Below are 21,441 nucleotides of genomic sequence, written 5' to 3' on the forward strand. Positions count from 1 at the left end.
GGCTATATATCATCACGCTATACCCAATAGGAGCGGAGCAGTAATGGCTAATCTCAGGAACTACCGGTTCGAATTGAAAAAATATTTTTGTGTTGGATAGCCCTTTGTTCGTGGAATGCTGCTATATATCATCACGCTACGACCAATAGGAGCGGAGCAGTAATGGCTAATCTCAGGAACTACCGGTTTGAACTGAAAAATTCTTTTTGTGTTGAATAGCCCTTTGTTTGTGGATTGTTATAGGCTATATATCATCACGCTATGACCAATAAGAGCGGAGCAGTAATGGCTTATCTCAGGAACTACCGCTTTGAACTGAAAACATATTTTTGTGTTGGATAGCCCTTTGTTCGTGGAATGCTATAGGCTATATATCATCACGCTATGACCAATAGGAGCAGAGCAGTAATGAAACATTTTGCATAAACGGGGAAAATTATTATATTAGTTTTGAGAGCTTCCGTTGCGTGCGCTGTGTAAACGGTTTAAGTTATGCAACAAAGATGTATGACGGGATTGTTCCTCTTAAAAAGTTCTACAAAAATATATTATAAAACAAAGTCCCCCGCTGCATCTGTCTGCCTGAACGTGTTAAACTCAAAAACTAAGCAACGTATTAAAATGAAATTTGGTATGGAGACAGTTTGACACCCTGGGAGGAACATAGGCTCCCGGGAAAATATATAGCGTGACTTTTATAACGGAAAACTAGCCCGAAAAACTTAATAACGCGGGCGGAGTCGCGGGCAAAAGCTAGTAGTTATATAATCGTTCCTTAGTCTGTTCTAAGATTAAGACGTTCGAGAGATTTGTTTGTGGGTCAAATTTGTCAAAAAAGATATTGGGCAAACAGCAATATATAGGTACTTACTTGTATATCTATGTAGGTACACAAACAGTCTTACTTATAAACTTGTCTTAGCGTTAAGAGGTGGTTAAAAATTATTTAAATAGCTGTCAAAAACATCACCGGTTCCTAGTTTAAATCTTATTAAGAGGTAAGATGGCGGGTTAAAACTTACAGCTGATCGAGTAAATTTGTTTTAACTAAGCGTAGCTTTGCGAAATTTTAGATTTTTAATTTAGTAACACTGTGTCTCTCCAATAAAACGATGTAGATATAACTTGACTAGAGCGTCCATCTCTTATGACGTAGGTACGACGTTGAGAAAGTAAAAGGACCTTAGAATGGTGTATGGTGCACACATTGCAACTAGGACAGTGATGCAGCCATTCTTATATAAGGCTTAGGAAAATAAAACAAAAAAAAAAGAATAATTTGACGCTGTACATTTAATATGTGTTTCGGAGACAATTAGTCGTACATATGACTGTAGTATTCCTGATACACTTGAATATAGGTGTCCTTTTCGGATGGTGACATTTGTGCGATGACGTCATCGTCGATGCTCGTTAATGCAACCGCTTTTCCGTTCACCATAACAGTTGGTTCGTTCTCGTCTGTGTCAGAATCCTCGCTTTCCATTTCGGCTGAGGAATAAAAAATAATCATGAGGTTTATTGTTACTGATCATGGCCAATACTTAGTAATAGGATAATCAAAAATCATGTATGATTTAAATCAGAGGTGTAGGGGATGACTTTTAAAATCTTTTATTAATCATCTTTGTATGTTTTAAAATAGTGTGCTACATTGGCAACTTCACAGTTGTTACAATGAAATGTATTTTATAGAATATACGCAAACATTAACTATACAAATTACCAAAACGCAAATCAATGGCTATAATTGACCCATGTATGACAACATATTTCAGTTTAGACTGCCATAGTAACTTTTGTTTTGTTTATTAAACTTGACATCACAACTCAATTATCACGCGACCTACCGTGTTCACGTGATATTTCAAATCAATTTATTATAATGACTTTTTCTGTTATTTTACGCATTGTAAGATTTTTTTTCAAGAAAAAGGTAAGTAATTGTTTGGTTATAAAATAGATAAACATGTTTAATTTTAAGCTTTTTTTTTAAAAAAGATAAGTAGCCAATGGCATGCTTTTAAATTGTCCTGTGTTGTCTGTCAGTCGTATCAGTGTAAATTTTTTTGTTCCCTACACTCGCATAGTAACAAGATCTTATAATGGTTATCAATTACACTCGCTGTAATTAATTGCTGCTAGTAGTAATGCTGAAGCGATGACATCAATCTTCAACAAAATATTCATAGCTAGTATTTAAATTGTACATAACATTATGTTGTATACACTCACCGACAGCAGCCATCTCATCTTTCAATTTATACGGATCTTTAGATTCGTTGTCACTGGAATCCGAACTGTCAGGTTCGATGCCCTTCACGGCGTTCGATGTCGGATTTCCTATAAGAAAAGGAAAAAGTACCAGCAATCAGTTTAAGAAACCAAAAAAGTTTACGAAATATAGAACAGTCACATGAACATCGGTTTAATATGTTTATATAGGCAACCCCAAATATAGGCAGAAATAAGCGGTGATAACGCATCCGAGATGTGTCATATGTGTGGCATTCTAGTATAACTTTTCGAATCCAGGAAGTGATACGAGGGCTATTACCTGTATTTTGTTTCTCATGCGCAAGCAGCACCGACATAATATCGTCGTTCTTCTCTTTGGCGGCACTCTTATTGTTGCTTGCGTTGTTTGCTGCTTTTTCAAGAGCAGCATCTGTTGAATGTATGCTATCGCTCTGCGAAATCAAAGTATTTGGCGTCAATATGTGTATTACTTCGGAAAGCAACTAGCAAGAACATACAAGAACATACAACGTGTTACGTTTGAGTTTTTACAAGTAGAGCCGGTACCATCACAAAACTGGCAGAACTATAAAAGAGGATATTATAACGAAAGCTTACTCTAGCACTGCTCATGATTTGATGTGTCCCATCATTAGAATCGTCATGCAAGCTTTATTAATGTAGGTTCATATAAATGAGTTGCGATACCTGGTCGTTGGTGACGATGGTGCTCTCCACCATCCAGACGGGGCGTTCCTTGCGCTGCGCGTTGGGGTCCACGGCGTTGTCGTTCTCGCCGATGGTGACGTCGACGCGCGTCTCTTCCACCAACATGCCTTGGTTGCGAGTCGCTTCACCGGACCATTGTTCTCCTGAAGGCCGCGCCATCGGTTGTTTCATAGTCAATCTAAAAGTAATCCATTGTGTAAATTATTAGTCTGAAAATTACACGTTAATTTCAATTTTGAGTCCCTTCTTACCCTCGTATAGTGTTGATATCCACTGGTTCTGGTTCCAATATTTCAGGCGATAATTTAATGCCCTCTACCTCTCGCAGTAATATGTACAATGTTTCCAGTTGTTCGTTGAATTTGGCTAATAATAATCTCGAATCCTTTTTAGGAAGTGCTGAGAGATCTTCTTCCACGACTTGATTGCAAAATGTGCAACGAAATTCTTGTGTCATCATATCGTATAACTGATCAGCCTAAAACATATTATTATTTATCATAAAAAATGTTCATTAAATTCGGTAGAAATTTGGTTGTTTGCAAGAGGTAACATTGAGTATATCTAGATGGTTCTATAATAATGGAGTAACTCTTGTTAAATTACCTCAAGATCCGTGAAAGTTTTCCCGCACGATGGACATTTAAAACTCGCACGACTTGTGGCGTCTCTCTCTTCAGTTTCTAATCGTTTGCGCATTAAATCCAATTTGTACTTGACCACATTAACGAATGTCTTATAATTTATGAAATAATAGTTAACTTTTTGTGCTTTGCCATCAGGACCTGAAAAATAAATGTGTTTATTAATATAAGACTGTACGATATATACGGCTAGAATTTGTGCATAATATATCAAAGCAGTAAAGCTATTCATGTGCCTATATATAAGTATTACTTACTTATTAAGTAAGAAGCACCTACTTAGCACATATTTGGTTTTAACAGTAAGACTTATTAACTTACCTGTTTCCATTTTTAATCTCACTTGAATAAACTTATCATTTTTGAGGGTTGATATTCTTGCCCTCAACATTTTTCTTTCAAATTTTAAAAGCTCGCAAATATCATCTTCTTTCATACCTGTGTAAAAAGATTATTGCCTATATCTTTGGAATACTTTACTATACTTAGTGGTAATTTTATAAACATAATTGTTTAACTTACAAGGATTTCTGACCAACATATCTACTATGAGTGCCTCTTCTATTGTGTAGAATCCTCTAACAACGAGACGAGCTAATTGTTTCAGGCTGCTGGGTACTTCCGTTACAAGCCGCTCCTCTGTCATCGTGGATGCAGTGCTAAAAATAAATAAGTATAGATCCATTAAGACAAGTGAAGATAAACATAATAATATGTAAATATAAAAGACGAACGAAAAAAAGTAATTTCTTTCGTGAGTTTTCTTTAGTCTCTGATATAAAAAATTGAATATCGAGAAGTTGCGTCATGCGAAGTTATCTGAAACGGATATTATTCACTGAATAATATAATATTCAGGTAGTAGGATCCTAGAAAAAATACTAACATAGTAGTGTGAAATAATTAATTCTGATAAATACCGACTAACTTGATATAGTCAGCTATCGAATTACAAGAGTGAGATTTACTCGAATAATTGTACAATAAACAAGTAATGTGCTGTCACGTTGTAATTTAATTTACCTATTTAAATTATTTGCTTACAGAGTGGATGTGTACTAGATAGATGCACAAGGGCATTGCCTGTAAGATACTAACACCGAAATTATTGGTAGGTACACGAATATAATACATACATACATACATACATACATAACATCACGCATTTTATCCCCGAAGGGGTATGCAGAGGCGCAACTAGGGCACCCACTTTTCGCCAAGTATGTTCCGTCCCATGATGTGATAGGGGGCGAGCCTATCGCCATATCGGGCACAAATTCCAGACTCCGGGCTGATACTGAGCAGAAAAACCCAAATATCACTTTACCGGACCCGGGATTCGAACCCAGGACATCAGAGCGCTATTGTACCGGACGTGCAATACAACTACGCCACCGAGGCAGTCGGCAGTCGAGGCAGACGAATATAATGTCCTTGCAAATACATTTTATGGCTCCAATAAAATTTAATAATTTTTTTTTTATAACTGATAAACTTTTTTGGGGATAAAAGTTAATTCCCGGAAAAAATAGTGTTTAGCTTCTTAATATTCAAAGTTTTTTCAGAATTGGATCAGTGTTTAAAATCCTGATTTTAAAGATTATGCCTTACGTACACGTCAAACTTACTAAAATAATAAAGATATAAATCGAGGATTTATTATAATTGACAGTTAGGTGTATACCGGTTTCGTGATTAAGGCGATACCTCAAGGTCCATTTTCATACATTTTGTTTCGCCTTTAATCTGGGTAACTAAACAAGTATTGGCAAGTAAAGAATTTAAATTCACGTCTAGTTAGTGATTAGTTCTCGCAGTTGAAAGAAAAACGTAAAAATAATTAATAATCATGGATATTTCTGCCTTTAAAATTTCGTCATATTAAATTTTAAACGCCAATACTTGTTTAGTTACCCAGATTAAAGGTGAAACAAAGTGTATGAAAATGGACCTTGAGGTATCGCCTTAATATTAATTTTCTGATTTTGTACAATATCATCCCTATGTTAAAATATTATGACCTCTTTGGCAAGCGCGGGTACCCGCATTAATAGATGAAGTTGTATCTTCCATCCAACACGCTCGATCTATGCGGGTTAAAGATTTTATATAGGTAACTGTTTACATCTATCATCTGTTCACAGTTTAATACCATTATAATTAAAAGAATACACAAGTCAAGAGTTATTTCAACTTCTTTTAGATGGCTGGTTAAATATCCCTATTTTAAAAAAATAATCAGTGATTAAGTTAAGAAGTGTTTTGTTTCAAATGATACGCGCGATTCGCGAAATTAAGATGACGTCATCTTAATTTCGCGAATCTATCACGTAATGTTTTAGCAGTTTGCCCATTTATATGGGTATCCGTATGGGTATTCGGTTATCCGTATCATACGATGACCGTGCTATGAACGTATCAGACACAAATAAAACAACGTGGATTACTGTACCCACTGCAATGTATCAACATTGTAATTTGTAGCTCCCCGTTTCACCGTCTGCGCATCAGTTTCGCAACGTTGCGTACCATGCACGGAAATAGCAGCAACCAATGACGTTTTCCAAATAGACGCGTCATACACTAACAAAATGGCACATAAAAACGGCGCACTATTTGCTATAGTCACATACCTGTACATATAATTACAAATTGGCTCGAAGAAGGAATAAAAAGATGCAGCACACATTCGTTAGAAAAGAATATATATAAGGCGCGTTGGGGTAAGATCGTAGGAGGTATAACATCGTATAAATCAAATAACTAGTAATTGTGTTATAATTTTTGTTTTCGGACAACACTACCTGCGACCCCATCTTGTACCCTACGTTCCACTAGTTCACATGAGTGAATCCGTCAAGTAAATATTTTTTACGGTGCTAACAAACAGAATATCGGTGTTTTGTCGTTCCATGGCAGATCCGGATTAACCCCATGCAAGAATTTGCCTAATTTTAATTGAGTATTTACTGATTTCAATTAATTTTGTAGGTATATTACTATCATAAAGGAAATAAATCTTGTGACTCGTTTATTCAAATTTGTCGAAACACGTATATTCCCTGAGATCCGATCTTTACACATACAATTATTTGTCGTTAAAGAACGGATAAAAATCGTTCGATCTAGCACTTGTAAAATATTGCAAGTTTTTATCAAAATTTATACACGAAAACGTCTGAACTCACTAATTGTGTATTTTTTTTTTAGCTCAGATGAATGGTCGATTTGGTTTATTTATTGTTTATTTACATATGTATGTAGTATTTCTTCGAATATTTTTAAAGATATCTACAGTGTCACTCATGTGAGGTATGATCGTATGCCTAGAACTATTAAAAAAACAAAGTTCGCTTCTAAAAATATCTTACGAAATTTATAAATATTTTGAATGTTTATAAATGAATATCTAGATCAGAATATGCTCTTTTTATGGATTTTGGAATCCCTGTATCATAGACGATTTTAGATAGTAGTCCGAACTATACCTGTGAAGGTCCTATCTTTCTCACACATTTCTAAAAGTATGGCACTTTTTTAAAGCCCTATAAAACATTGACTGTTATATATAAGGGATTGAAAAAATATATACCATTTAGTATATTTAATAACTTATAGCTAAGTTAATGATTCATTATGATAGCTCCTATAGAATTATTGTAAAAAAATAATTCGAGAAGACTGTTTAACACGGCGAAAAAGCGTCCGATTTAACCCCAACGCAACTTACATCGACAGTTGCGTAACAACTAACAACGTTAGAGCCGCACGCTCATTCGCCGTCAAGTCGGGCAATTACCTTACTTTCGTCTTGCCAGTATTGAGCTCGGACAACGTATTTGATTTTATTATTTTATTTTAATTTATTCGGAAAACAAACAGTATCTTAACTAATAATACTGACAATATACAATCGTTGTTTAAATACCATTTAAATGTTTTCGCATGTTACTAGGAATACAATATGCTTGCTTAATTGTAACTACATAAATGTAATAAATAAGAAATATATAAAAATATTAGATTTTTTGACAATTTTACGAAGCTATACAACCATTAACAAAAATATAGAATTGAATTAATACAGTCAAAGAACCGAATCAAACCAGTCATTCGCTATAGTGCGTTTAAATATGTTTGAACTTGAGTTAAATAGATCTAAAGCTGGGAAATCATCAAGATCATTAAAGAAATTGGCAGACCTTATGAAGAATGAATTTTGTCTGTAATTAGTGGCACTATGAGTAACGTGAAGCAGTTTAGTTCGTCTAATTATTTTAGTAGGAACTCGAAAGTGAATCTTGGAGAGAAGTAAGGAAGAATCGATTTTGCCTTGAATTAATTTGACCAGTAAAGAAATATCCCCCACTTTCCTTCTTATTGATAATGGAAGAATGTGGTGTCTTTTACATCTCGTCTCGTAGCTCAAGTCATGCTTTCCACTTTTGAGTTCCAAATATCTTAAAAATTTTCGCTGAATTGATTCGAGCCTATCCGTATAAACATCATACTGTGGATTCCAAATTTGAGAGCCGTACTCGAGAATGCTGCGAACATATGAACAATAAAGTACTTTTATCGTTTTAATATTGTTGAATTGAGAGCAAGATCTTAAAATAAAGCCCAAAGTTTGATAGGATTTTTTAACAATGTAATCCACGTGTTTATCATAAATAAGTTTGGAGTCATGCAATACGCCTAGGTCCTTGATATGGTCGACTCGTTTAAGTAGAGATCCCTTAAGTATGAAATTATGTCTAGTTATATTAGACTTACGAGTGAATGTTATTGCGTAGCATTTGTTTACATTAAGCTCTAATTTATTGTGTAAACAGTAAGACTCAAGCCTTATTAGATCCTCCTGTAATAGAAGACAGTCATCGTATGTATATATTTGTTTAAAGATTTTCATGTCACCTGCATAAAGCAAAAAATTTGAATGCCGGAAACAAGAATTTATATCATTAATAAATATGTTGAATAGTAAGGGACCCAGTAACGACCCTTGGGGAACTCCCGATGGTACAGAATGCCAAATAGATGTGTAACCATTGACAGTGACAGCTTGCGATCTGTTTTTAATGTAGGAGGTAAACCACCTGAACAGGTTTCCATGGATTCCTGCAGACAAAAGTTTCCCTAGGAGAGTTTGATGGTCTATACGGTCAAAGGCTTTGGTATAATCCGTGTATACGGTATCTACCTGGCCACCTGATTCCATATATGACGTAGTAAAATCAATAAATGACAATAAATTGGTTGTAGTTGATCGATTTCGAAGAAATCCATGTTGTTCTGGAAGGAATGTGGTAGACAATGTATTGTAGACCTGATTAAAAATTATTTTTTCGAAAATCTTTGCGAATATACATAGTTTTGAGATTGGCCTGTAGTTTTTTATGTCATTTTTGCAGCCACTTTTGTGAATAGGCGTTATATGTGCAGATTTCCAAATGTTAGGTACGATTCCTTCTTTGATAGAACGTTGGAATAAGATAGTGAGTGGTCTGGTCAGATTAGTTGCACACTTAACAATGAATATAGGTGGTATATGATCCGGGCCGGCTCCTTTGGACAGGTCTAAAGATTTTAACAATTTACACAACTTTTCAGCATCGATATCGACGTCACATATTGAATGCGAGTGATTTGTAGGTGAATAATTAACGTTGCCATCATCAGCGCCTTTGTTAGAAGGAAAAAGAAATGTTGAATAAAAATATTTGGCGAACAGGTTAACGATTCCATCTCCGGTATTAGCTGAGTGGTCTTCATATCTCATAGTAGAAGGAATAGAATTGGCATTTTTTTGTTATTTTTAATAAAGGTCCAAAATAATTTTGGGTTCGTAACTAACGAATTTTCGGTATTCTTGAGATATTCGGAATAACATTCTTCTTCAATGACCTTAGCTCTTTTCCGGAGTAAGCTAAAAGCTGTATAGTCATTTGTATTTCCATATATTTTAAATTTCCTATGCAATTTTGATTTTTCATTAAGAATTTTTTTCAAACTAGAATTATACCAAGGTGGAAAAGTTGAGGTACCTACTATTTTATGAGGTATGTAATATGTATGTATCCCTCAGCTCGTAAATTAGATTATAGAAATAATCAATAGCTTCCTGAAGTGAGTTATTACACAGATGGTTTTCCCATGATGTTTTATTTAATAAGGAGTTAATTTCACTGTAATTGCCCGCGTTATACCGATATTTTATTCTTTTACTTGGTTTAAGGGACTCAGGAGTATCAAAATTTAATAAAATATGTAAAGATTTATGATGAGCGTCTTCAGGAACTAATGGGTCATCACAAGCATTCACGATAAGGTCAGTGTTCGATAGGGCTAAATCTAATAATCTATTATTAATGTTTCGACAATGATTAAACTGTTTTAGGTTAAGCTCTGAAAGAAGATCGATGAAATGCGTTTGAACATCCCCTGTGTAACCTTCAGGATAAGATGAGTTTCCTTCGGTAATCCAGTCAATGTTACTCATATTAAAATCTCCAGTTATTAGAAAGAAATCGTTTGGGCAGGAATTAATTAATTGTGAAAGATTGTCGGTGAAGCTCTGCAATTGACAATTGTAGGAATTGCCATGTTTTTGACTGCAAAGATAAAGTGCGCAAATATGCAATTTCGATAATTTACGATTTTTATGTCTAATAGTAACGGTCACCCAAATGTCTTCAGCCGATGAAGTCCAGTCTGGGCGTTCCACAACAGAATGTTCTCGATTCACAGCCAAGAGAACTCCTCCGCCATACCTTTCCCGCGTAACTGCATAATCCCTATCGCGGCGCCATACCAAGTACCTATCATCAAATATTTCGCTGTTGTTCAATCCATCTAGAAGCCAAGTTTCCGTCAACGAGATTACATCATACGAATTAAGGAGTAAATTACGTTTGAAAGTGTGTGTTTTAGTACGCAGCCCTCGAGTATTTTGATAATAAACACTAAAAATAGACATCGTGTACGGAAGTCAAATATCTAACCGAAAAGCTATTATAAATAAATAAGTTAATATTATGAAGTAATAAGCACAAAGAATTCAAAGTATGAATCATACAATTAAAAACAGGAAAACAATTACTTGCCACCAATATAAATGCAATAAACACATAATTAAAAAGATAAACGCTAATAATGTTAACTCAATATGAGGTAGTATTGAAATAATTAGGAGCGTCAATACAAGCAGATATTGGATCAAAATATAATAAGCATAAGAAATAGTGAACTCACAATCGTAGTAACTGCGTGCACATAAGGGTGAAACCCGCGTAAACAAAAAAACACTTACGTGCGATAAACGTTTGACAGGTGTTTTGTGATTCATGCAGTTCAACGACAAACAATAGGCGCTAGAATTGATTACGGTTCTCAAACTATGTACAAAAACAGTAGCGTATAATAATAAGTTGCTGTGAGAATAGCCTATTAAGTAATTTTTTTTAAATCGGTTTCGCATTTTATAAAAAATGTAGGCGATGTATCTGATTTTCTGACCATGATCTTACAATGTTTTACCCATATATGTTGATATGCTTTTTCCTTTGCTAGTATCCTTGCCTTGCTGAGTAAGGTTTTGTTAGATGTTGTCAGATGATCATTCACGTAAAATCTTGATGTGGTCGAAAAACCCAGATCAGATAAAATCAGTTGTTTGTTTTTACGTGCTGAGGCAATAAACTCTTCCTTAGTGTAGCGGTTGTTAAATGCGATGATTATAGGTTTTTCAGCAGACTTTACTCGAGTAGGTACACGCGCAATGTAATTGATTTCCTTTCTCGTAATTGGAAATCCAGATTTTTCTCCTATTTTTTGAGCTAGTTCATACAGATTTTCGTTATTTTTTTGAGGAATGCCTTGTATTTCCACGTTATTTGCTCTGGCCCATTGGTCTCTAGCTTGCATTTGTTGATTTAATGAGTTGATTTCGGTCTTAAGCGAAGCCACCTCTGATGCAGCTTTTTCTGCTTTAACGATTTTAGCTTCTAAGGTCTTCATTTTATCTGAAAAGCGGCCAATAAGCTCGTGTGCCATTTCCAAAGATTCCTTGAGACTGGACAGTTCACTTTTTATCCCTTTCACATCTGCTACTAAAGAAGCTAAGGGTTTGAGTTCCAATGCAATCTTGCCAAGCTGATCTTGAAATTTGTCCTGGGTTGACACAACGTTGCAACTGATGTGGGTGATGCGCTGGATTTGCAATAGCGGCAGCGCCAATTGTTTTTGCGGTCACCGAGTTTGCGGTAGCCAGCCTCGGTGACGCCAGAGCACTGAAAGTCGTAGTGACGTTTGCATATACTACAAACGGGTCCATCCGTGTGTTGTGAACCACAGCTAGCACAGTTGAACATTGTGAGGTCAAAAGATTGAGAAACACTGGTAGATATTTTAAACCGTTAACAAGCGTTTGTACTCTATCGGTGCCGAAAGGCGACTGATGGCGATATCTATGTAATAAAAACATCTTAGGCAGCAACCGCAAAATATTCTCGCCTATTCCTGACAGTCCGTGCATGTCTCGCGACGATGTTAGTCTGTGACGGAACGGTCTAGTGGCCAGTCTCATAGTTTCCCACACAAATCAAATTTTTGCCTGACACAATCCTAACACGGCCATAGAATAAAACGGTATAGTGGGCAAACTCCTATATTGTTAGATGGATTTAAACTACATATTTTTAAAATACAATTTTATTACATAAAACAATAAATAACTTAATTGTATTACATAAAGAAGTTCATGCCTGCTGACATAATAAGGAGATAAAATAATAAAAAATAAACAATTCTTGAGTAAAATTAGGATTCAACTCACTAATAATGACTGTGTATACATTACAACTGCAATATAATTAACAGTACACACCACTTAAACGATAGTTTTATCTAAAATATTACAATTTCCTTATAATCCAAATAGTTGTCTAAATATATTTGGCAGTATTTTATGCACTTTTGTGAATTAAGTATTTACAAAGTCTTTTACATTTTATGGTACAGTCTGAACTTTAATTGTCATCAAAATTGTTTGTTTACCTTGGCAGTAATAATGGTTAGAGCTACTCAGGTATAATATTCAGGCAATTTCTTTAAATATTATGATCCCTAACAAATATTATTGTGCATATAAGCACCAAATTAAAAGCAAATTATGTGATCTACATAAAGAATAAACTCAATAATTAAGGCCTATAGTGATGTTAAAATAACTAAAGAAAATCAGTCTTTCCTGCTAGAACAATAGTTTATGCTCTGATGACCGAATGTATTTTAAACTTAACAGAAAAACCTTCATTGAAATTAGATAAAAAAGCTTTGTACCAATCTTAGGTATCCTTTAGCAATTTATCTTGTGTAAGTAAAATAAATAAGCTACAGTGAATTCACCAGCCTTATTCTTATTCATTTGGATATATTTTACATTTGAACAGATATTTATCCACTTATTAGATCTGTCTACTGAATTCGGTGTAATTATGTCACTTTTGTGTAGTTCCGTGAAAACTATAATTATTTTTGATAAAGGTATAGCTCAGTTGTCTTGGATGAGAGGGCAGATTCAACAGATCCTATTGGAATTATTCAGTGTGTAAAAATTTGTTCACATTATAGAAATAGATCAAATGACTACCTCTTTTCATAATTTCAATTTATAAAACTAAACAAATTTCATTACCACTTAAGTATTTAAAAAATAATATGAGCAACCTATCAAATTTAATTTAATAAAAACAATGCTAAAAATAATAATTAGGCAAGACTTCCCATTGGCAATAATGTAATCTACAAAATATTTTTTTTTCTATCATAGACAATGTAATATCATGGAATTATAATATATTGGATGGAACAGTTATTGGCCATGAATTAAATCACCATATAAACGAAGCAAACACAAAATTGAATCTCAGAACACTACTGTTGTCATCCTGACATAATAAACATAAACGTTATAGTGGCACACTGTTATATTGGCTACAGTTACCTTTTACCAGAATACAACAGAACAATATAAATTGTATGAATTATGTTTGGATTATAGTTATTTTTCCCTAAAAAATTATGCTTTTTTATTATAATTTCTTTAAACCTCATAAAATAACTGGTTGGACAAACTTTAACTGTTCCACTCCGTGTGTAAGACTGATTCATTGTGCTAATATAAGATAAAAGTTGCTTTCTTAATATATAGTTTACAATATTAAACATTCCACAAAACTGATTTAACAGAACAGACATTTTTCCATAAAACATTACAAGTATTGTCAAAAAAAATAAATGTAATATACTACTTAATACAAATTACTATAATATCCAACACATTTACATGAAGATCACTGAACAAAAATAATTGGATAACTTTTGACCCAATTGGAAGCTGTTTAGATTTGTATTATGAAATTTATTGTAAAAATATAAATGCCATTTTCTTATTCAGTATGAGTTCGTTCAAGTATTAGTTGTATATTATCAATAGTATGATAAATTACTCTAAAATTGGGACGATCACTAGGATGGTGATTCCAGCATTGTTTCATAAGGTCATATACACACCGAGGCGTATTATCAGGACAAGCAAGCACATTGCCATCTTTTAGAAACTTTACTACCTCCTCATGTGTCATGCCAAAATAAGGCTGTAAGGCAAATGAAAATATTTCCCATAGACACACACCATATGCCCACACATCTGATTCCAATGTATATTTATTGTAAAGTATACTCTCCAAAGGCATCCATCTGACTGGAATTGCATCATGTTCATCACCTTTATAGTAGTCTTGTAAATATATTTTATGTGAGAGCCCAAAGTCAGCTATTTTGACCACCATGTCATCATTGATTAAACAATTTCTGGTTGCTAAATCACGATGCACAAATTTTCTATCAGACAAATAAACCATTCCTGATGCAATCTGCCTTGCAATGTGTAATAATTCTAAATGTCCTAATGGAGTGGCCAACAGTCTGAGATCCTCTCTGTTTTCAATAGCAGGTGTGAAGTTAGGAGCAGTACTGCAAGCTCTCAAGTATTCATTGAGGTCTCCTTTCCCCATATACTCAAACAACAAACACATAGGCCGACCAACAGCACACACACCCAACAATTTAACAATATTTGGGTGATCAAAATCTGCAAGCAAACAAGCCTCTCTCTCAAAATCTAATTGTAAATCATGAGAAGCTTCATCTTTCAACATTTTAACAGCAACAAGAGTAAATTCTTCGTCAGGTACCAATCCTGGGGCTTTTGCTTGAAATACTCTGCCAAATGCACCTTGTCCTAAGTCTCTAATGTAAATAATATTATTTCTTGGAAACTCTAGTTTCTCTAATTTAGGATTAAGTTGTGCTCCTGTAGTATGGTAAGCAAGGTTACTGGGGAGCTTATCCAAGTCAATGTCCATGTTCTGTACATTCCTTCTGCTCGACACATTACATTTAGAATAATGATTTTTAACAAAGTAATGACATAAAAGTGTTACAGCAGCTATACCTAAAATGCATCCTAGGCCACTTATGGACAGTAACAAGACAAATGTTGGCGTAAAGTAGCTGTCCATGACAATATTTGTGCCTGTCATCATGTCAGTTTCTTCAGTGACATTTGCACAAGACGGTATAGCACAGTGCTCCCATCTTACATTAGGGTCCATTGTGTAGCACCATGGTTTACGCTCTTCACCTCCTGCATTTCTGCAATAGTTTGACGAATTCTGCACTTCAGGAAATATAAGTGGGGGGCGTGTATGTTGATGAGGAAACTGGGACTCCCAAGCTTGACATGCCAAACCTGTTTCCGTCACATTCACTACGCCCTGATAGTACCGGCCATTTCCTTTCACACAATTTGTTGTTACTTGACTGTAGACCATATTAGTTATTCCAACATTGTTACAAGTCACCTGTGAACCTTTACCTGCAAATCGCGGTAGTTTCTCGCATTCGGGAAAACGAAAGTGGCCCCGAGACTCGAAGTATACGCCGCGTCGTTTTTGTTCTTCAATAACAATCCAATCATTGTAACAAAATTGCATCTTAACAGCCATGCAGTCTTCATAGCAGAGAGGCAATGCATAATAACCAACTCCGTCTTTATCGACGCACTTAGGAAACGCATAGGCACAAAGCAATTTTTCAGCTCCTTTTCTGCAAGGTTCCTTGAGTGTAGATATCATTTCTTTCCACAAGCCACTTGTGATTTTTTCATTGTCGAGTCCACCTGTGTCATTGTACCACACATAACCGGTGGAATAACTTTTACAAATTTGACCATTGTATGGTCCACAATAAAGTCGCACAGATTTCGTAAGAAGAAGCACAATAAAGACTTTGTAGTGTAGGTTCATTTTTATTTTACTGGTTTAAATAATTCGATGTATGAAAGACTGGATCGTTGCATTTTAACGTTAATCTAAGCATAACATATCAAAATTAAATATACTTGTACAATGGCGGACGTAGTATTTTAAAATATTGATTTTACGTTTTACGAAAATTCCAAGCCAACTTAAATTGACAATCAGAAAGATCGAAGAACACAGCAGGTCAGGCAAGCGTGAATCGTACAATGTTGCCAGGGCCCTTGAGTCGTAAGTTACGTTTCATTTTCTGAAATGTTACATTTTTGCTGCAAGTTACATTATTGTATTTTTTTTTAACTTATGCGTTTTTGGGCATGCATTTCTGTAGCTACGAAACCGCGGGGACTCGCGATGTAGGAAATGTCCACGCGCACACTCAAGCATATTCAAGTTTTAATATATGCAAGATACGTTTCATTTTGCCATGGCGAGCCATCTCTAATATTATATGGAGTGAAATACTTTTTAGACCCGTCAGTTTTAGGAGTGTTCATTTGGATGCGTTGAATAGAAATGTGTTCGTAAACTGTTTACAATAAAAATTTTGTATTACAAATATCGTTGTTCTCAAAAGTTACGAAAATTGCTTAAATATAAAAATTACTTACATGTTACGCGAGGGGGTCAAAAGTAACGAAAAATGTAAGAAATGTAACCTTCTGGCAACACTGGAATCGTAGTGTTGGGTGTCAGTAGGAACTTGCTGTATCCAAAAGAAAAGAATTAATTCCCGACGCTGAATGACAATGAACTATTTGCTTGACAGGTAATTTTTTATTGTATGTAGTGTACTTGATAAATTTTACTCAAACTATGATCAAAATACATTTATTATGGTCAACAGTAAAATAAAATTAATAAATTATCACTAATTTTACTTTAGAATGATGATTGACAAGTCATTCTAATAACCATCAGGACTTTAATTTACTTATAAGATGACTCGTATTTTAGAGTTAAAATATAATTTGTTACGTTAACGTTGGTTCTTATAAACTGGCATTTATTTAATCCACAGCTCAAGCTACAATTTCAATGATTTTTTGGTTATTTTTTGTATTCCATTTCGTTTTTATACTAATAAATATCGATTACTCAATGATAAAATTATAATAAATTAATTAGGACTAAGTACTATAACGAAACTTTAAAATACGAATGCCTAATACTGTGCCATAAACGATTAATAATATAATTCAATACTCAGATTTGGTCTATTCATTGTTACACATCTCTATTTGTTATGGTTGCCAAAATATACTTCCTAAAATATTAAATTTGTATTTAAAATTTGGACATAAACTAATTATTCATATTGATGTTTTTATTAAATAATATTTTTATAAGAACATCAATGAAAAATCTGTTATACACAATTATACGTATCATAAATTAGTATGCCCATTGCTCAGTAATTATAAATTAGTAGAAAAAATTGTGTACATTTGATTTAGCTCTAGCAACATCGATATTTTTCTGAATGTTGGTAGTAGTTATTGTATTGGAATTGTAAATGTCAAATAGAATAAAATACGAACCTAGTGGTGTTTCTTTTGAATGGCTGCAATTGAAAAAGTGAAAGTCGTCGTTCTTGGCGATTCCGGTAAATTTGTTCCTATACGTTACACTTTTCAATCATTTGGTTGAATAATAAACAAAAACAACACTAAAAACACTAACAAACATCTAGTTTGCCAACATGATTCGCCATGACACTTGTGATCTTACCAACATTTAGAATTTAATACAATTTTGGCGGTAAAATTAAGTGTGCCTTAAAGCCATGAATGAACCCAACATATTACATTATTTACTATGAATGTTCACATTTGAATTATGGATTGCATATTATGTTACTACTTTCATTTGAAAATCTATTCACATTGCACATTTTATTATAGTTCATTATACGTTAGATAATTTTTTTACTTCATAATCACTCCTAGTAACCTCCCGAGGCGACATACTATAAACGATCTTTTAACTGTTATCGACGGATCCATTACAGTAAATAGATCAATTAGAATAAACTATAAAGTTTGTTTGACAAGTATATCGATGAGTTATTTTAATTGATTAATTCTTAACATTAATGCGTAGTAAGATAGAGTGGTAGTTTATAGGAATTAGAAATCAGTCGTTAACATCAAGACAATAGGTAACAGCCGAAGCTTTCTAAATTTTAAGCGTTCAGATGCCATACAAAACGGCATTATCCCACACAGATGCGGAATTTTTCCTTGAGTGAATAATAATGAATGTAAGTAATTATCGAAATTTTTTCAAATTGATCTAGTAGAATGCTGTCGACGATCATTTTGGATTCAGACCTGAAATTTATTCCATTTCACTCAGTTTATATTAAAATCGCTAATAAGTACGTAGTATGTAATTTTCACTGTTTTAGGATTTTAAATGAAATGTACACGTATGTTTTATTTAATATTTCACTTGTACGGGATTTAGACTAATTTTATTTTTTTATATGACATATTTTGTTGTTTTTATTTATGTTTAGAGTGTAATCTTTCATATTTTATTATGAGGGGACATTTCGTAAGAGAAACGTTTCTTTCTAATTACTCATTTATTTGATGAAATTAATTTTTCTCCATTTCGTTAATGATTTTTTTCTAAGTTGGTACTTATATCTTTTTTTAAACCATAGAGTTGGAAAGTGGCAAAACTTCGGCTTAAGTGTTGCCAGTGTGTAATAAATTAGGATTTTAACCGACACATACACACACATGCACACACGCACGCCCGTAAGCTTGCACGCACGCCCGCACACACGCACGCCTCATAACAACAATTTATTTTTAATAGTACCTAAACTAAGTACATTTGCATAAACAGCAACATACAAATCGTACCTACATCTCATTTACCAATTATTTTTTACAAAGTTAGCGAGGGTAGTTAAACTTAAAAGTAATGTAGTATGTTTGTCAGTAGGTACTTTCAGAAAAATTAAAAAATCTGAACGACCCTTTTCTGATAATAAATGGACCTAAAATTCAAATTTTCAATATAATTAAACAAAAATCATGTGAGTTTTTAAGGGACTTAGATTTTTTTTGTCGTTCTGATTGATAAATATGTATAGGTGGGGAAATCAATGCAGCTTTTATTGTTTTAGGCGTTGGTAAAACTTCATTGACGTATCTAATAGCTCACAATAAACCGCTGCTTTCGCCGGGATGGACTGTCGGTTGTTCTGTGGAAGTAAAGCTGCACAGGTACAAGGAGGGAACACAGTCCCAAAACACATTCTTCGTGGAACTTTGGGACGTTGGAGGTTCGAACGGACATAGAATTACCAGAAATGTTTTCTACCAGCCTGTGCACGGTACGTTTTTGGGATATATGGCCTATGGGGACATTGTACCTTTAATTATAGAGCATAGGCAAAGGTCTATAACGATAGATGTTTTTTTTTTTCAGGCATAATTCTAGTCCACGATTTAACTAATAGGAAAAGTCAAATTAACCTACAAAAATGGCTTTCCGAAATACTGAATCAAGATAATTCCAACCCGACACTGCAACATGTAGATGTGGATCCAGAACAGTTTTTAGGTTCTACCCAGGTTAGTATTTATTTTTTAATTTTATTATATTTCATAAGTAGACCTACTATATTTATAATTTTTAGACTATGGGAAACCATGGGGACTATATGCCAAAGTAAACAATTATACATAGATATTTAATTATATCATTTTCAATGTATCTTTCTACGTAAGGAGTGGTATTGAATATTGATGTGATATTGTTTTTTTTTTCAGATACCTATTTTAGTTATCGGTACCAAATTTGATTTAGCAGAAGAAAAACAAAGAAAGAATCAATACAGAAGGTTAGCTAGTAGTATAGCGGAACAATGTGGTGCTGATGAAATGTTCGTGAACTGTCATCAAGCGAGGTTATTTCATCTATATTATGCTCAAATATAACAGAAAACCTTTATGAGAACAAAACAACGGAGATATTTTATTTCTTCCGTCCACACGTTGTTTTTTTAAACGAAAAAGAAAAAAACGGATTTACAAAAAATAGCTGCCTTTGCACATGGGTTCTTGAAACAATTGTAGAACTGCGTTAAAGCAAGCCCATTCATCCTTTAAACGTAACTATAGTGCTGCTTTATTGTGATAGATAATTATGTATGTATATATTTATACACCTGTGCCTATTTAAAAAATGATTTGGAATAAAACTATTATTTAGTGTTATTCAAGTATTTTCAAATTGTTCCATTTTATGAGTAAGTAAATTCAAGCGGCGATAGCTTAGTTGGTTGTTGAACGGACTGCCGAGACGAATGTCCGCAGGTTCAAATCCCAGAGGTACACACCTCTGATTTTTCTAAAAAATTATGTGTATATTCTTTGTGAATTATCGCTCGCTTTAACGGTGAAGGAAAACATCGTGAGAAAACCTGCATACCTGAGAAGTTCTCTACAGAAATTTCGAGGGTGTGTGAAGTCACCAATCCGCACTAGGCCAGCGTGGTGGACTAAGGCCTAATCCCTCTCAGTGGTGGTAGAGAAGGCTCGTGCCCAACAGTGGGACAGTATATAATACAGGGCTGATATTATTATTATTATTATTATTATATAAATTCAAAAGTTTAGTCGTGAATCAAGAATTTAGAAAGTTCAATTTTAGGAACCTAGAGGATGATCAAGTCTCCCCAAGTACCCCAATAACTTAAATCCTTTTATTGCAGGTCCTTGGCACCAGGCACCACAAATTCAGTTAAATTGACTAGATTCTTCGACAAGGTAAATAAAAATAAGTTTTGAATGTTAAAAAATAGAATCTATAGTAAATGTAACCAGGTACCAATTTAATTTAATTTAATTATTTCACAATTTCTAAGTAAATGCCACTCGTCACATAAAGCGACCCAATCGTAATCGTAAGTCGTCGGCACACTCTATGCTCCCAAATAAATAGTTTTCAAATGAGTACTATCAACATTAGTTGTTAAATACGATAACTATAATTAAATTAACTTGAAACTTGTGAAAAAGGTCCTAAATAATTATCTTTAAAAAACTGATGACGTCAATCTTTTAATGAAAACTGTTTTCTTTGCTGTTTTCCATGTTTCAGGTGATTGAACGCCGGTACTACTCTAGAGTGAGCCCGTTCTCGGACAAGAGGCGGATCCCTCCATACATCATGGCCTCATCAACACCATTGTCTAGCAATAGACCACCGCAGTACATGAGCCCTAGGTTTTACCACATGGATTAATTAACTTTTTTAAATTTTCTGGCTATCATTCCATATTGTGTATATTATGTAAATTAAGTTAACATATAAATTGCTTAATACATATGCATAATCAATAATTCTTTCTATTGAAGTTTTATTTGTAAGGTGAAAACTGTTATGGCAAATCTGTCGTGACATCTAGTAAGGTGATATGTTTA

General features: G+C 34.0%; 3 protein-coding genes across 5 annotated transcripts; 1 reads left to right on the top strand and 2 right to left on the bottom strand.

Moving 5' to 3' along the window:
* Positions 1-1,269: 1,269 nt before the first annotated feature.
* On the bottom strand, positions 1,270-17,718 carry LOC115442498 (general transcription factor IIE subunit 1). 3 transcript variants are annotated; one of them, XM_037443044.1, is made up of 10 exons: positions 17,536-17,702; positions 16,606-16,700; positions 4,134-4,270; positions 3,933-4,049; positions 3,574-3,752; positions 3,219-3,445; positions 2,947-3,145; positions 2,558-2,690; positions 2,236-2,343; positions 1,270-1,491 (listed from the first exon to the last, which is right to left on the bottom strand). In XM_037443044.1, exons 3-10 carry the CDS (start codon positions 4,255-4,257, stop codon positions 1,316-1,318), a joined length of 1,263 nt encoding a protein of 420 aa, XP_037298941.1. In that variant the 5' UTR covers positions 4,258-4,270; positions 16,606-16,700; positions 17,536-17,702; the 3' UTR covers positions 1,270-1,315. The 3 variants fall into 3 exon arrangements, with proteins under 3 accessions (XP_037298941.1, XP_030023397.2, XP_030023393.2); XM_030167537.2 differs by lacking the exon at positions 16,606-16,700 and having other exon boundaries at positions 17,536-17,718; XM_030167533.2 differs by lacking the exons at positions 16,606-16,700; positions 17,536-17,702 and adding an exon at positions 10,866-10,903.
* Positions 12,308-16,217, bottom strand: LOC115442497 (tyrosine-protein kinase transmembrane receptor Ror2). The gene has a single exon (XM_030167531.2). It carries the CDS (start codon positions 15,980-15,982, stop codon positions 14,063-14,065), a length of 1,920 nt encoding a protein of 639 aa, XP_030023391.2. The 5' UTR covers positions 15,983-16,217; the 3' UTR covers positions 12,308-14,062.
* On the top strand, positions 17,475-21,367 carry LOC115442499 (rab-like protein 3). Its single transcript, XM_030167540.2, has 6 exons — positions 17,475-17,600; positions 19,137-19,346; positions 19,442-19,587; positions 19,786-19,922; positions 20,730-20,784; positions 21,119-21,367. The coding sequence occupies exons 1-6, from the start codon at positions 17,555-17,557 to the stop codon at positions 21,260-21,262; spliced, it is 738 nt and encodes a 245-aa protein (XP_030023400.2). The 5' UTR covers positions 17,475-17,554; the 3' UTR covers positions 21,263-21,367.
* Positions 21,368-21,441: the final 74 nt, after the last annotated feature.

Source organism: Manduca sexta, chromosome 26 (genome assembly GCF_014839805.1).
Source record: "Manduca sexta isolate Smith_Timp_Sample1 chromosome 26, JHU_Msex_v1.0, whole genome shotgun sequence".
NCBI classification, from domain to species: Eukaryota; Metazoa; Arthropoda; class Insecta; order Lepidoptera; family Sphingidae; genus Manduca; species Manduca sexta.